The sequence below is a fragment of the Miniopterus schreibersii genome (genome assembly GCF_964146895.1).
Source record: "Miniopterus schreibersii genome assembly, chromosome: 4".
NCBI classification, from domain to species: Eukaryota; Metazoa; Chordata; class Mammalia; order Chiroptera; family Miniopteridae; genus Miniopterus; species Miniopterus schreibersii.
The window spans coordinates 40140184-40157595 of NC_138105.1; the positions used below are offsets into that span (position 1 = coordinate 40140184).

General features: G+C 38.7%; 1 protein-coding gene across 4 annotated transcripts in view; it reads right to left on the reverse strand.

Annotated features, from left to right (window-relative positions):
* The window catches only part of INPP4B (inositol polyphosphate-4-phosphatase type II B), a 528611-nt gene that overhangs the window by 230944 nt on the left and 280255 nt on the right, over positions 1-17412 (reverse strand). For all 4 annotated transcript variants that reach the window (XM_081135695.1, XM_081135696.1, XM_081135693.1 and 1 more), the window contains 2 exons: positions 16013-16131; positions 13746-13862 (listed from right to left, as the gene is read on the reverse strand). In XM_081135695.1, coding sequence (XP_080991821.1) covers positions 13746-13862; positions 16013-16131 — 236 coding nt within the window. The remainder of the gene's footprint in view (positions 1-13745; positions 13863-16012; positions 16132-17412) is intronic.

The window sequence follows — 17412 nt, forward strand, 5'->3', positions numbered from 1 at the left end:
AAGAAATATAGCTCTTCTCCCCACTTGACTATTTTTATCTTCATCAGCATCCTGGGATCAGATCCTATGATGACCTGACCACATGGCTAAAGCTCCTCCTGAATGCCAGCTCATCAGTACTGAAGTCTCACATGCTTTAACTCAGCTAACCTGACAGGTACCAAGTAATACTAACATATAATTATCACAGCTATGACACAGCAGGCTAAGGCAGGTTTATTAAAATTAATGTAAACAATCAAAAGGCCATCAGGGCATTTAGCACCTATACATAGACACACTGACCAATGAGCAAGGTGCATTAAGGCAGTTACTCTAGGTATCCACAGAGCCTTCAAAACATAACACCCCCCCCCCCTTTTCCTCACTGAAGGCCAACTTAAAGAGGAATACCACATTTACAAGTACGTTTATCTTCAACAGTGGGTTGACTGGAAGTCATCATCAAACCAAAATTATTAATAAAGTTAGGAATCTTAATGCTACTCCTGAGAAACTTCTACAGTAGGATTCAATATCAGATTCTGGTCAACATTTCAATATTGACCTTGAGCAAATTATTTAAATTTACTTTCCAGCTCTCTGACACAACAGAAACCCTATGTAACACAACAGGATCCCTATGAAGATCAAATGTGATCCTGTATATACAAATTCTATGTAACTGCTGCAGTTTTATGTCATTTATTTGTTCTTTGTTTTCTGTGATGTCCCAAATACAATTCACACTTCTGTAAAGGTTGATGTATGTAACTATAAGGTAAGGTAATCCTCTTACTCACTTAAAAATAATTTGCCATCCAGTAACAACAATTGCACTCTGGTCTGCTGTTTAATCAATAACGCTTAAGCCTTTTTTTTCTGTTTTATCTTTGGTGTTTCTGAGAGTCAAACCATTTTCCACAAAGAAGAAAAAAAAAATTTTTTTCCCAACAATTTTTAGGTGATCATGGTCTTAGAAGTTCCTTCACACAAGCTCAAATAGCTGGGCATTCAGGAATTTCATAAGGTCAGGCTAGAGAAGACATATTCTGCTAATCCTCTGTCTAACAAGTGTCCTTAGGAAGAAAGTAAAGTAAGACAGTAAGGAAGGTAGAAGAGAATTCTTCATTTGCTGCTCTCCCTTTCTGCTACAAGCAAGGTCAGAGAATCATAAAAGCCTTTCATCTGCGGCAGCCTGAATGACGTCTCAGAAAACTGCACGGTGACTCAGAACTGGAAGAATGAAAAAGAGGGACAGGGTGATTTGCTGGGCAGCCCATCAGGTACAAGTATTATCTGAAAAGGGAATCTTAAAAAAGAGGGCCATTTCTCTTATTCTTTGGCATGTGTGGCTTCAGGAGATAGGCCTACTGTCTGTAACCCAAGTCACAAGGTGAAAATCAGGTAGCAAAATGACTATTACAATGGAAAATGTGCACATGCCTTTGCAGTCATCATCGTTTTCAGGTGTTTTTTTTTTCCCCTCCCCTTTCAGAAAGAAATACTCAGGAAATGAATGTTGGAGTATCAGAATGCAGAGTATCAGATTAATAAAATGCTAAAATAAAAACAGAGGAAATATCTTCTTACTCATTGTTGCTCATGTGTTTCAAAGTGAAACATCTCTGCTGTGGCACCCAGCCACAAACCCCCTGACAAGAACAAAGGTGAGATCTCCAGACTGATCCATTCACTGCAAACATGGTCAAGCTCGAGGAGTCTGATACCGTGAACTAACCAATCCTTCTCTTGGAAATACAGCGGCACCACTCAGGGAAGGACTTCCTGAGTCCAAGAATAAAATCTGCAGTATCTAATGTGGATGCCTGCATTTCTAGTTTCCAAAGCACTGCTGCATGTGGCAGCCTGCTTTCCTTCTTCCAGCAATAGACAGAGCAGGGATTAGGGTCTCTATTTTACAGCTGGGGCGATTGAGACCCAAAAAGCATGACTTGTGCAAAATCACACACCTTAGTAACAGATCTGAGATTAGAGCTTCTGGCTCTAAATGTTTATGTTCTTAGTTCTCAGTGTGGCATCACGGTTGAGAAGGAATCTTTGGGGGGACAAAGAGTTGTATCCTTGATTTTGGTTTGGAAATGTCCTTGCTACAGCTGTTTCCAGCACTGTATGTACTGATCTTCCCACAAAGGCATTCAGAAGCCCTGAATGGGGTTTTCAAGCTGGTGGGGTTTTCAAACACTTTGTATGGTCTTTTTGTATGGTCTGTGGTTTATCTCCAGTTTTGCATTGTCTTTTCTCAGATACTTGTTCAGGTTGCAAGTGCAAAGTCAAAAAACTAATACCAAGGGAAAGCAACCTATTTATTCCAGATGTGTGCTGGGGAACGTGAATGGGGAAGGCAAGAAAACAGAATCTGAGAGACGTGCTTCTGCTTTTAAGCCTCCACTAACTGAAAAGCTTCTCTTCACAGAGAGAAGAAAGTTTCTGCAAAGATTAACAATTGCCCTGACCCACAGTTCACTTCGCCTCAAGCTAATGTGTAAACGGTAACATATGCTTCAAATCCCTGACAGGGGGTAGGTTGGGTTTTGAGAAGGTGGGTGATCTGTTGTTTATATTTAAATCCTATCCAATTAAGATTTTCTTGAGAAACTGCTTTCCCACATTCAAAACACTATTATGACTATCCATGCCTTTTCCAAAAAACCCCAATAGCAGTTCAAAAGGCATTAGTATCTTCTTTAAAATTGTAACCATCCTTAGGGCTCTGTATCTGATTAAAGGAATCTCTATAGTGCCTTTCAAAAGCTGCTTTCTCTCTCACAGTTAAAAACCGTTTCCCAAGTTTGCATGAAAGACCTATATTTCGGTGACTCCACTCACTGAACTCCTTAGGACATGACATAAGCAGCAGCTGCCACCTTAGCACTTAGCTCATCCTCAGTGAGCACATCTTAAAAGACAGCTTGACTTATGCCAGGAAACCTAAGTAACCTGGCTCTGGCAACATGAAAAGAAACTCTTGGTGATGTGGAAACAGATGTCCCTTAACATTTTTCAGTGTGACATCACCCTCTGCCTTGGCGTACACTACTTTTCTAAGTTTAAAAATAATTTTCATGTGAACTTAAATACCAGCCGGAACCTAGCTGTGGTTATCATTCCATTCAAATGACTCTAAGGAAAGTCTATGTTTCTGTCGAATTTCCCTTTGTTCCTGCTGTGCAGCCTTGTATGTAAACTCGTGGTAATTAAAAGCTATTCCTAGCTGCAGCAGACTAACCTTTTAAATCACTGGTTTCTGCTCCCCTCTAATCAGAAGAAATGTTTTGGCAACACAAGACGTCTCAGCTGTGCAAAACCAAGAGGGAAGGGGAAGCCAAGGCAAGGCACATGTGCTCCGCGCCCACGCGGGCCTGCTTCGGGTTCCCCGGGCGGGACAGCGTCCCCAAGCTGCCACCTGCACTTGCAGCTGTGCCAGGAGCGCTGCTGCAGCAACCGGAGCTGGCCGGCCAGGCGCCAAAGGCCTGAGCCACTGGACAGCTGACGACAACTGGGAAAGGCTTGAAAACTGTAAGAATGAGCTAAATATGCCAGAGTCGAGAGAAGTAAGGTGAAGCAGAAATGCCTCTCAATTCAGGGGCCAAGTCAGACGTCACAGATCTCAGGGGTCAGTTCTCAGATCACTTGATTGGTGTGAGCAGGTAAAGAGACAAATGCTCCTAGATTGACCTTGAAACATGAATTCATCACCCAGCTTCCTGACACTGACACTGCGCGAGAAGACTCTCCCACTTGAGATCGCAGAGCCTGGAGTCCCCTCATTATTTCATGGAGTTCCCAAGGGCTCCATCGAGTATTGCAAATGATTGCCATTTTCTTCCTCTTCTGCTCTGGGTGACATTTTTAGGGGCTACAGATGATCCCTGACAGGAGGTCCCTCACATCTCCCCAGGCTCTGAAGCCCCTCCTGCCCCACACCCACCAGCATTCCTGCTGGCTGTCCCTTGTTCCTGGCAATTCCCTCCCTTTCAGAGCTACTGACGGTCTGCCCCAAATTAAATCAATACTTTGATTCAAATACTTGATCCAAATACTCTTCAACTATTTTGCTCACTTTTCCACCCTTCTGAACTTGGAAGAACTCTTTAAATATAGAAATTAATCCACAACCCCTGACTTGCATATAATTTTCCACAACTACTTTCCTCTCTTGTTTATGGCATGTATGCTCCTGTAAAATGCGTAGATTTCCATATAGCAAAATGCCAGCCTTTTCTTAAATTTTCTTGAGAAAACTTTCCCCACCCCCACCTCTAGGTGGTACAATCTCTTCCATTATTTTACAAGAGTTTTAATGTAATTTAATCTAGACATTTAATTAATCCACTTGAAATGTATTTTTATAAGTGGAATGCGATGAGACTGTAATATTATTTTCTTCCAGATCGATAGTCATTTAACCATCACTTTTTTATATTAAATAATTCATTCCCTACCCGCTGAGGTAAAATCATCTAAATCATAAAGCTAATTATCATGTATCCTGGCATCTGCTTCAAGGTTTGATATTCTACCTCACTTCTCTATTTGTCCATTCTTATAGATTTGATTGCAGTTGGCTTTATGTTTTGATATTTTGATGCCTGAGAGTCTTACTCATTAGTTTTAAAAACGTCCTTGGTTATTCTTAGATATTGACTTTTAAAAACAAACTTTAAGATCATTTCATCCAATCCCCAATATAGCTCTCCATAAAAAATACTTTTGATATTTTATTTGGAATTATATTAAAATTATAAATTGAATTTGGGACAATTTCTATTTTATGATAGTCTTTTCTTCCAACACAAGTATGTTTTACCATTTGTAAAGATTTATTTTATATTTTCTAATAAGATTTTATACTTTTCTATGTAATTTATGCTATAAAAGAGAGAAGCTATTGATTTTTAACTCTATCTTGTAACCAACCAACTTACCAAATTATCATATTTAGTCTCTTAGGCTTTCTAGATATTTTAATCATATCAATAGAGAAATAGTTTTGTTTCTTGCCTTCCAAATTTTATACAAGTAATATAATTTTCCCATTATATTTTCTATAGCCTCCAAGAAAACATTAAATAATAATAATGATAGTGATTACTTTGGTGTTTAGTTGAAATGATTTTAGAATTTCATTGCTTAGAACATTTGTATGATCTTATTAGAAGAGATTTTTATTATATTCCTATAATACTGTCTATTTTATATTAGATAAGGCAACTAGATTTATGAAATGCCTCTTTAGCATGCAATGACATAATGAAATGAGTTTTCTAATTCAGTTATTAATAAAATAGATTATGTTGATACATGTCCTTATATTGAACCATATTGCTCTCCTGAAATAAACTCTACTTAGTCAGAGCATGTTTTACTTCTTCCACATAGATAAATTCTGCTGAATACTATTTGTAATTTTTGTACCTATGTTTTTAATTGAAATCTGGTTATAGCTTTTCTTTTAAACACTCATCAGGTTTTGGTATTAAATTTATCTAGCCTTCAGAAAATGAACTGGAGAAGCTTTCTATTCCTCCCTCCCCCCCCCCCACTATTGCCAGGGTGTATCATTCATGTACCAATGATTCATAATGATTTCTAGCACAATACCCACCTAGGCTGTATTTCTGGGTCAAACCTAACTACCTAAATTTCTGCTCCTTTATGATGAGGGATCAGAGAGCTTTCTAAAACTTTGGACAGACACCCATCAAATTACATTTATGTAGATATGAGTAAATGTCAACCTGTGGACTCAACAGGCTCAAACTAGAATCACCCTGGAACTCCCCCAGCCACTCCTCTCAATGATATCTCATGATGCTTCAAAATATAAGTGCTCACTGCTCAAAAACTTAAAGAGAGAGAAGAATTGAAAACCATCTTGTATGTTCGATGGAGGTAGGACTGAGAGGAATAAGAACAGCCCAGTATTCCATCAGGAAACACAGTTTGGATTAGGCTTCTCTGTGTTTGTGACTGACAGTAATAAAGTTGCCATCCTGGAAAAGAGAATGGGAAATGGCCTTACCTAATTGTTTCTATTTTAATTGGAAAAAAGCAAATTAATTGTAGATATTATTGGGTTTTTTTTTTTCTTTTTCAAACTAGGTTAAACAATGTTTCTATAACGCAAACATCTGTAGACAGTGAAGGGTGAACATACTGACACTACAGTTGTGCTGATCTCCATGAATGAAAGATGTGGCTACTTCACAGTCAAGCAACTGCTCTGCTATTGCCAAAAATAAAAAATAAAAAATAGTAGGAAACTTATTTTGCTTGAGGAGTAAATTCACTTTCTTATTTTACTATCAAAGAGCCAGTTTTTCTCCATGCAAAGAGCATCATTTTCCTGGGGGAAGTGAGGAGGTATCCATGACTACTCTTTCCGCTACTGTGGGAGCCCAAACAAAAACAAAAAGAAAAAACTAACAAAAGCCCTGAGTAGATGATACAGCACAAGTACTGTGGGAGTGCCAATGACAGGAGCACAAAGAGGGAGCAGGAATATGCGAGAAAAGGAAAAACAGTGTCAAGAGCAGCATAAAGGGTAATGCACTTGATATGCAAACTACAAACAAGGGGAAATAAAAGAGATAGAAATGCATATTTATAGAGAGAAGCATAAATGCTAGAGGGAAGAACTTAAAAGATGTAGCAGCACTTTCGTTCTGGTTAAGATGCAAAAAGTTGCTAGAGGCTGTCACCCCCGTTGTGGTGCTGACAGGAAGTCAGATACACTATCAAAACTTTTGTTAAACTCATCAGAAAACTGAGGGTGTCAATAAACCACAATGAAATAAAGGCCAATGAGTGACAGTCCTAGAGGAGGAAGTGCCCATGGCTGGTATTCCTGGCTGAGCTGCAGGAAGAAGAGGGCCCTCCATAGAAACCAGCTGGATTTGTAATGACTTTTCATGAGCACATGTGGCCTGGCATGAGAGGTCTGAATCCTGAGGAGCCCCAGCCGCAGCATGAGTCTCACCCATCCACCTACTCTTTCTCACCAGACTTCACACCAAGAAGGAGGGTATTGCAATGTGCAAGAGAGCTGAGAGATTCAGCTGCACAGGGCTTCTCCAATGCCAGGGCAGGAGAGCAGAGGTCGATTTGCCCATGCACTAGGCTGAAGCTTGGGAGAGAGAAGGCGGTGAGCTGTGAGTTGAAAAACTTGCCCTAGGAATCTAAGGTTGGTTTAACATATAAAAATCAATTAATGTAATTCACATTAATGGAATAAATAAGAAAAACATTTAGGCATCTCAATACATATGCAATATTATTTGACTAAATTAAATAACATTCATGATAAAAAAAAAAAAAAAAATCACAGAAAATTAAGAATAGAGGAAATTCCTCATTCTGATAAAAGGCATCCATGAAAAACCTAGAGTGAATATCATATTTTAGGGTGAAATATTGAACACTTTTCTCCTAAGCTTGGGAACAAAACCAGGATTTCCACTGTTCCCACTTCTATGAATATTGCCCTGAAAGTTCTATTGCACTGAGTCAGTGCAATAAGGAAAGATAAAATACACAATGACTGGAAAGGGAAACATAAATCTTTCATTATTCACAGATAACATGATTGCATATTTACAAAATCCTATGTAATCCAAAAAAATCCTTTAGAAGTAATATGTGAATTTAGCAAGGCAACAGGATACAAGGTAGATATTTTAAAAAGTGTATTTCTACCTATTAGCAAACAAATGTTAAAAACCATGTTTTAAAATGTATCTTGTATAGTAGCATACCTAGAAATAAGTCTAAAAAATATTATGACCACACACAAATAATCTGAACATAAATACAATGCTGATAAAATTTAAAGATCTAAATAAATGAAATTTTATATGCCTACCATATTTACAGATCAATAGGTTACATATTGTTAATATGTCCATTCTTTCCAAATTGATCAATAGATTCAACATCATTCTAATAAATTCCAACAGGCTTTTTGAAGAAATTGACAATCTGTTTAAAAATTTATAAGGAAAGACAAAGCCTCTAGAATAGGCAAAACAAAAACAAACAAACAAAACACCAAAAACCTGGACGTAAAGAACAAAGCTGGAAAAGATAAGGGATTTAAGATATCTGATTTCAGGATTTTGTATAAAGCTACAATAATTGTGTTATTGTCACAAAGCTAGACAAACAGATCAATGAAACCCAGGTGTATCAGTAGATAATTGATTTTCAAATCAAGGCAACAACTAAATTCAGTGCAGGGAAAAGCATTTTTAACAAATGGTGCTGTAATAACTCAATATCTACACAGGGAAAAGCAACTTTGATCCCTACCTCATTCCTATCACAGAAATTAATTTGAGGTGGATCTTATACCTAATTGCAAACGTTAGAACTACAAAATGTTTTGAAGGTGCACACTGGAGAATATTCTAATGGCCTGAGGTAGAAATATTTCTTAGGGCACAAAAAAGCACTAACTATGAATGAAAAAATCAATAAACTGAACTAATCATAATTAAAAAGTTCTGATTAACAAGATATATCAAGGGAATTATAAGGCAAGCCAAAAACTAAAAACAAAAAACTTGTTCACACATATTCAACAAAAGCACTTATATCCACATCCATAAATTTGTAGAAATCAACAATAAAAAGACATTTTAAAAAAACAAACAAAAGACTTGAATAGACACTTCATTTAAAAAAAGATAGATGAATAGCCCATAAGCACAGAAAACATAATCAGTCCTGATCAAAGTGCAAATTAATACCATGATGAGAGATGAGATACCACTTCACACCCACTAGAATGCTAAGTAAAAAAGACTGACAATATCATTGTTGGTGGAGTAACTGGAGAATAAAGCCATACCATGACTTTGAAGAACAGTTTGACAGTTTTTAGAAAAGTTAAACATGCATTTGCCCTATGACCTATCAATTATAACTCTTCAGTGTTTATCCTCAAAATAAAACAAAATATCCAAGCAAATACTTATACTCAAATGTTCATCAACACTTTATTATTCATTGTTGTCAAAAGCCAGAAGCAATTAAATGTCTATAAATAAGAGAATGGATATCACTGTGGTATATCATTACAACCGAATAAAGTTTAGAAATAAATAAATAAAAAGAGTAGACTACTGAGTCGTTCAGCAACATGAATGAATCTCAAAAACATATGTTGAGCAAAAGATAGGAGGTGCAAAAAAAGCACATATTATAAGGTTTCATTCACATAAATTTCAACAAGCAAAACAAATCTATTGGTATATATATATATCATAGCCTGAAAAAAATAAATGGGGTTCAACTGAGCCTACTTAACTTTTCAGAATCCCAATTTCTTCTCTTTAAAATGGGCATCATGATACTTCCCTAAAAGTATTTTTATAGAGATGAAAGAAGAAAGTATACGTAACATTTCAAACAGAGTGCTTTGTGTGTACTTAGTGATCGGTAATCTCAACTTCGTTTCCTTACCCACTGCAGCACATCTTCTAGACAGAGAAAGCCAGCTCACAGAGTTTGTATCTCAACAGTCTTACACTTGTAGGAGGTCAGTGTAGAAAATCAAGCCAAGACAAAGTGTACTAAATGCAAGTGATTTTATTTTCCATAGGAAACCATAAAAGTGAACTGGACACTTCTGTGCAGAGAATTGTACTAGAGCTGCTTTGGGCATATCACACAGAAGGCAATAGATTTACATGCAGTCTTGATGAGGTCACGTTTTCTGAATGGCACAAATGGTAGGGGATAGCGGTTGCTAGCAAATGGTAAAAAATATCTTAGAGCTTATATCCTCACCTGAGAAATGTTCAGTGTCTACTGCATATGGGACTCTGTCCTATAAGCTGAACATCTAACACGATGGAGATATATTTTCTCCAACAGCAAAAGAAATGGAGCAATGTGCAGTCCTGCAGAATACATTAGAAATTCCAATTTCTACCATGGGCAAAACAATTCTGTGCTTAATCTTGCTGTGCAGATCAATGGCTGTTCTAAGCTGGGTGTTGTAAGAGCTTTGTTCACTCCCTTCCAAAACACCAGCTGCATGGGAAGAAGGAAAAAGAGACAAACTTCGATGGTGATGTTCTTTTCCTCCAAGAATTTCTCCTTCCTCTGAGATTGTTTCCGTAACCTATGAAAGACGCAGCTTGATTCCCTAGGGCTGAACACTGTAAATGATGTGCCGACAACACTTCTGTCTATGCTGTTATAGTGTCCAGGAGTTTTTAAATGGAGCATCAACTCCACTGTGAGAACTCGGGCTCTCAGACCTTAACATTGGACTCTAATTCCAAACGTTAAAGTCACCACCAAACAGCTGCATGTTAGATTAGACCATTTTTAAAAAATAGGTAAGCCTGGCCAGGCGTGGCTCAGCGGTTGAGCGTTGACCTGGTATCCAGGCGATCGGGGTTCGATTCCTGGTCAGGGCACATGCCCGGGTCATGGGCTCGATCAATGACTCTCTCATCATTGATGTGTCTGTCTCTCCCTCTCCCTCTCCTTTCCTCTCTCTGAAATCAATAAAGATATATTAAAAAATAGGTAATTTCCTCCTGGTGAGGAAAATAATAAGAAAGTCACTCTAATGCTCATAATGACCCAATCACCCCCCATACCCACCTCCCCATACTGTGGTGAATGGAAGGATGAAAGATGGAGTAGGAGGAAACAACAGCCCTTCTGAATCAACACTTAGACTCCTCCCGTTTGTTACAATTATTAATTGCATTTCTACTAACCTTAGTAACATGATCAATTTTAGGCCCAGTTGTTTAGAGGAATACAAGAACAACTATTTAGATAATGGCTGTATCAAGGACACAAATGACACATTATCATTTCTCTTTAAAAATATCTAATATTAATACGCATGTAACTATATATGAAATGGCAAAGTAACAAATTTATTTGACCGCTTAACTCCAAGTAGCCATAAACTCAGTAGGAAAAGCAACTTAGTCACTGGACTCAACTAACTAGAATTCAGCCAGTGTACAGACCTCATTGTACTAGGTTAGCCTATTATGACCAATGGTTACAAGGAGCAAATATTAAAGATACTTTTAAATACACACAATTCATTAATTTTTCCAAAATACAATTCTTAAGCCTTAAAAGTATTATGATCTTAAAATACTTAGGTTATCAAGTGTTCATAATTATAAAAAGTGCTTTAAACCCACTTCCTGCCTCCTCCTTCCCCAACCCCCCCCCACCCCCACCCCAAACAAAAACTTCAGAAATGAGAGAGAAAGAGCCAGGATGAAAAGTCTGTGTCCATGGGGACTATTAGCAAATTAACGAACTGTGTTCCTATTTACACTTCCATCACCAGAGCTAATTGTTAGTTATTTTAAGGAAGAGGCTGTGCCTTAATTAACAGCACTTGGTAAATGAAAGCCGGTTGCTTTTCTCAAGTATGTTCAAGTTTCACAAATCTTTGTTTCACAGCAGGGATTCCAGTTCATCCAATACTCTTATGTGATAATACCTCTGATCAAGGAAGAATGTCTGTAAAAGACCCTAAATAATTAGTTTCCAGAAATAGAAGTCAACAAAAAGCATAATTAATGAGTAAGCAAATTTTTTATCCCGAAAGCATTAACATACATGCACATTGTGAATGAGGGAGGTTGAAGGGGATAGAAATACCTTTGGTGTTTAATATTTCTAATGCTGATATTCTGAAGACATCAAACCCAAGAGTATAGGGGCAACATTTTCATTCCTGTAGTATAGTGTTTCTATAACCCTTTCCCTTCCGTATCCTCTGCCCTGCCTATGGGCCTGGAGGGAAGATTGAATCTGATCATGTGCTTGGAAGAACATAAAAGCCCACAGTTACTGCTTTGCTTTCCCTGTCATCCTGCTCGTTTCTCTGCTTATTACTCTTCTGCACAGTTATAGCACCTCCTCCCCAAATCCATCTGAACCACCTCTCTCGCCTTCCCAACTTTATGATCTTTCCGTGGTCCCTTCATTTCTCTCCCTTTTCTGGCAGAAGGCAAAAAATAAAAAGGGACAGCCATCAATCTGCACATAGCCTTGTGCGTAATCTATCAACCTGATCCAGATCAGTCCACTCCTTTTCCACACATGACCTCAAAAAATCAAGGAAAATGGAAAGGAAACAAAACAAAACTCACAAGCAAATAATTTTTAGTTGCCGGTTTTAACCCCAGTTTTGCGTTGCAAAATATTTTGTCTTTCCCCTCTTCAAGGAAGTAAGAAATAATAAATATAGTGCCACTTAAGAAAAAATAAAGTTAGTAAATTAAAAAAAAAAAAAAAAAAAAAAGATTTTAGTTAATATGCCCTGAGGGACTGTGAGGCAGCAGCCAGCACAATTACAACAATAAAAGCATCAACTTACACTTATTAATTAATCCATAACAGTTAGTCTTCTAAATATTTTACCTACATTAACTTATTTAACCCTCACAACAACCCCACCAGGTAAATACTATAAATGAAGAAACAGAGGCACAGATAATTAACTCTCCCAGGGTCACAAAGCTAGTAAATATAACAGGAACCAGTGAGCCTGTGTAATAAATAGATGTACCAGACCACCACAGCTATTTCTGTTCCACATACATGCTGTGCATTTGATTGGGCATTTCTGCTGCAATTTTAAAGACATGAACTTTTCTGGGACTAAGATGAGTAGAAATTCCTTCAATATAGAATATTTTCTCTATTAAATACCCCCACTGTCCATCTATGCTATATATTTTAGGGTAAAGAATGGAAAGGAAAGAAAGAGTCGGGGGCAAGACAAATGCCTCAGTGAAGGCATAATTTAAAGCTAAGTTTCCCTTGGACCAGTTGCTGTGTGGTTCCCTAGGTCTAGCAGCATCCCTGAACTCCATCCAGAATTCTCCTGGAACCTGCTGGCCCACCTGCCTTCAAAGTGTCTCCTGGTTGGTTAATGCTTCACTGTTGACCATCGAGACTCCTGCCTTGAAAACAGACTAAGTTTATGCTAAAGGGAGAAGGCTCATTTTAAATCTCCCCCTTGCCAATGCCTATCCAACAGCATTCTTTCCAGTCCAGAAATTTTAAGAAAGACCTCTAGAGATATTGCCTGCGCACTTAACTGTCTACTCACGAGGTCTGGATCAAGTGGAGGAAAAGTCAGACCAGGTGGGAAGACTGGAGAATCTAGGACAAAATAGCCGTTGGGACTTTATATGACTTTCACGCAAAAAGAACAGATTAAAGCTTCTGCCCAGTGCTTCCATCGCCTCCTCTGTTTGCTTTGATGCCAGGAAAAACTTCAGGAAACACAGAGGGAATTTCTCTCTATAGAGTATGTAAAAGAATAAATGGTGAAAGTTGAACACTTTGTCAATCCCATTTTCGAGTAGTTCCAATATCCAAGCAGTTTTGAACCATTATTTAATTTTTTCCACTCACATTCTACCCACAGTAACACACCTTCAGCAACTTCTTAAAACAACAACAAAAATATAAACCAAGAGATCAAGCCAGCCTTCCTGAAAAAGAGAGAAATCTGTTCTGGAAGTTTTTACTCTTACCCCATTGCCAATTTGGCATTTAAACCAAATGAATCTGAAAAGAATAATCCTAGAAAACTATAAACAGAAGACAGGCATCAACACAGCACAAATACCCTCTTTGAAAAATGCCAGTTATGTAAAACAACAATAAAAACACACACACAAAAGTTTGGAAAAGCATAACTCCTTTTCCCAGAGAAAGAAAGAAGTACAAGTACTTACGGTATCATGAGATTTATCCTTGACATCATAGACTGTGAGTTTTATTTTGGTCTCCTCATAGATGGGATACTCAGATGGGAATGTGACGCCCGTCAGAAACAGTGGGTCCCTTGTTCCCTGTAAACAGCACAGGCAGACAACTTTGATTCAATAAGGCGGCAACTGCAGTTGGCAGCATGCAGAAAGTGTGTCTGGGTCTGTTTGTTTTTCTAGGAAATAGTTCTATGAAGAAAGATCTGAACTACCAAACGGTGCTCATAGGCAACAATATATGGCCCAAGGCCCCAAAGTACTGATAGCGTTGTTGATAGTAAATGGCCCTGCCTCCTGGTCAGAGCTGCTAATAATCTTGAAAACTGATTTATTTTCATTATATGCAGAACCCTTCTTTGGGGTCAGTTGTCAGTCCACTTAGAATACATTTAAAGGACATAACCTGTAATTTATGCATATAAGCAAAGATATTGACTGATCAAATTAAGATGAAGCAATTTTCTCATAAAGAACCATTTGGAAAGCACATGCTGTCCATTTATTTCCTTTCTGCATTGATTCCATTGAAAGCCATGCTCTGATAATGCCCATTTGTTTGTAGATGATCCGCTGTTTTGTTTCTTCTCCTCAGACCGATTAGAAAACTAATTAATGAAAGAAAGTAGATATGATGGATTTGGGGCCATGAAATTTACTAGCTCGGAATACAGTGCACAGGATCTCTCAGTGTCTCAGATTTCATTTTTAGGAGCTGACATTCAAAACTAAATGTTATATCTAAATTTAAATATACAAGGCTGGGCAAATGTAGGCTTACAGTTGTTCACATGGAAAATAATATAATAGTTAATAACAATACAAGAATAAACTCTATGCTTCATGTACTCACAGCTGTAGACCTAATTTTTGCCCCGCCCTGTATTGCTGAATATTATTGAGATGTTTACTAGTTTTGCAAACCAATTGTCTATGAACATTTCTAAAAGCCCAAGTAATTCATGTTTATTCATTCTTTCTTCTCTTTACTCAGTAAATACTATTTTTGTTCCTCACTGTGTCAGACACTTTAGAGCAGGAAGTAAATAAAACAGCCCCAAAATAACTATATAACTATATATATATATATATATATAGACATAGACACATATATATTCAAATATAAAAATTTGAAGTGTGTCAAAATAAAGTTTATTTAAAATTTTCACAATATTTTAAAAAGAATGACGTTGGAATAATGCTTAAAAATGTATTTCCTATAAATGAACCATTTTACAATTGCAGCCAAGTTTTTTTTATATGAATGAGACTAGTTTTGTTTGTTCAACTACAGCATTCACTACAAATTATACCCAAAGCATTGGAGCCCAAAGTTTCCACAGGACAGACTCAGGGCTGTGTGCAGGACCTGGGTCACTGCCATTAGAGAAAGAGAGGCGTTCAGTCTGAATCATTTATTCCACCAACGGCATCAAGACGCAGGGCAGCCCTGAGCCAGCCTGGCCTGAGGCCGGTTCTTGCAGAGCAACTCCCCATTCAAAGCGGACGGGGCGCACAGGTCTGAGAAAGGCAGGCAAAGCTGAGGCGTTCAGAGCGCACTGTCTTTAGTCCCATATGTTCAAATGTGTGTGATAAATACAAAATAATCAAAAGGGAAACACTTCCTCTTTTGAATTTGATCCAACACAATAAAGAGTTTCCTCTCGAGACATACTAAATGTTATATTAGCAACAATAAATGTAAGTAGGAAATCTCTCATCTGATGAGTAGTATTTACACCTTTTGCCTAGAAACCTGAGTTTTTCAAAATCATCATGGACCTTTCTTTGAAAAACATCGTCCTTTCAAAAGACAGACGCGAACAGCTGAGATTATCGTTTCCATAGACAGACTGTAGAACACAGGAAAAAATGAAAAAGGCAGAAAAATATTTTGCAGGTTTAAACTTCTCTGGGTACTTTATGACTTTCTCCACCCCCCTCCTCCCCCCACCCCTGCCAAAGGATAAACATTCATTCCATTTTCATTTAAAATTTATATATATTTTTTCTTTCTATTTGCCACTCTATTGGAGGATTCAAAGTGGGAATTTTTCTATATACTAAGTAAAAATAAGGTCTCTTATGAAAAAGGCACTTTCTTCCCCCATGTGTTTATTCTGGGAAGTCACCAAGGCATGCTGAATGACCCCAGGTATGCTTTCGGAAATGATAGGGGACAGTGACACAGCTCGCTCAGACCCAGGGAGGAATGCAGGCGCGCACAGCATGCTCACCTCCACAATTTCCGTGCTGGAGTATCTAGTCAGCCCCTGCTCCACCGGGTGGATTACGGAGATCTGCACCAGAGTGTTCAGCTTCCGATCACGGACAGGAGCCACCAGATCCTTGCATGCTGGCAGCGGCAGGGCAAAGAGAAAGAGAAGAAACTGACACCGTATCTCAGGGAAAACTCCTGTCCCGAGTTGGAAGTTAAAAACTTAGCTACGGCGCTAAATGAAATCTCCGGAGACGCGGGCTGATTTTACAGAGGAAGTCCCTTGGAAGTACCTTACAGAAATAGGAAGTCACGTGCTGCGGAGCTCAATTGAGAGTTCATTTCCACTGACCACATTTGCAGCTCTTGCAAGTCTCGATTGCCCTGGGATCCCAGCTCTACCGTGTGACTATGCACACACAGCTCAGGGGCTCGAATGACTTTAGTCATTAAATCCCGGGCTTTAAATACACACTCTTAGGCTAAGTAACCCCGGTCAGGCCATACCCAGGAAACTAGCTGTCTGGTATTGACACTGGCTGGATTAGTTCAAAGGCTGGAGTGCCCACTTGCTCCTTACCTAGCTGTTTGCTAGAGCTAACCTCCTATAGCCATGCACAGGGACAGAGACTGGGCGGAGAGGCTAGCCCACCACAGCGCCACACAAGCCACAAGAGAAAGGCGGAGGAAGGGTTAAAAAAAAACGCCCTCAGTCTGGAATTCCAGCCAAGTCTGGCAGGGAGAAATGTGGAATAAAGATGGGTTAAATTCTTGCCCAGGGGCCACAAATGTAAGAACTTTCCCTTGAGACACCAGGCTCATATTACAGACTCTCCTCACCATACCATATTTACTAGAATATTTTCTCCTCCCATATATCATTCTCATAATTTGATCAAGGAAAATTAAAAATTAAAAAAAAAAGATTCCTTTGCAGCAAGCCCAATATTTCCTCTCACTGTGTTTCCTCCCTTGGCTTTGAAATTGTGATTTTACTACCCACAGTTGCATCTTGAAGTAAGATGCAAAGTGTCTTCACCAGAGGCGGTTCAAGTTAGTCTTGGGGGAGGCTGGGTGCAGGCTGCAGCAGTGACGGGGAAACGGAGAAGTAGCCGGGTCCTGGGTTCAGGCCTAGAATGCGCTGGGCTGCGTAGCCTGCCTACCCCATGCCCCTGACCAGCGCAGGAAGGGAAGGAAGGGCGGTGATTTAAGCTACTGGGACAGAGAAACTAAGGCTTAACTCTGAGACTTGAAAGCAAAGGTAATTATCACCTTTCAATTGCTTACAGATCATCTCATTTTGTAGAAGCAGAACGGGGATGGCAGGAGCTTTGGAACCAAAGGAGCCTGGTTTTCCTCCAGTTACACCAGCTAAGCAATGCTGGGCAAAATTCACTTAACTTCTTCGTGTCAGATTTT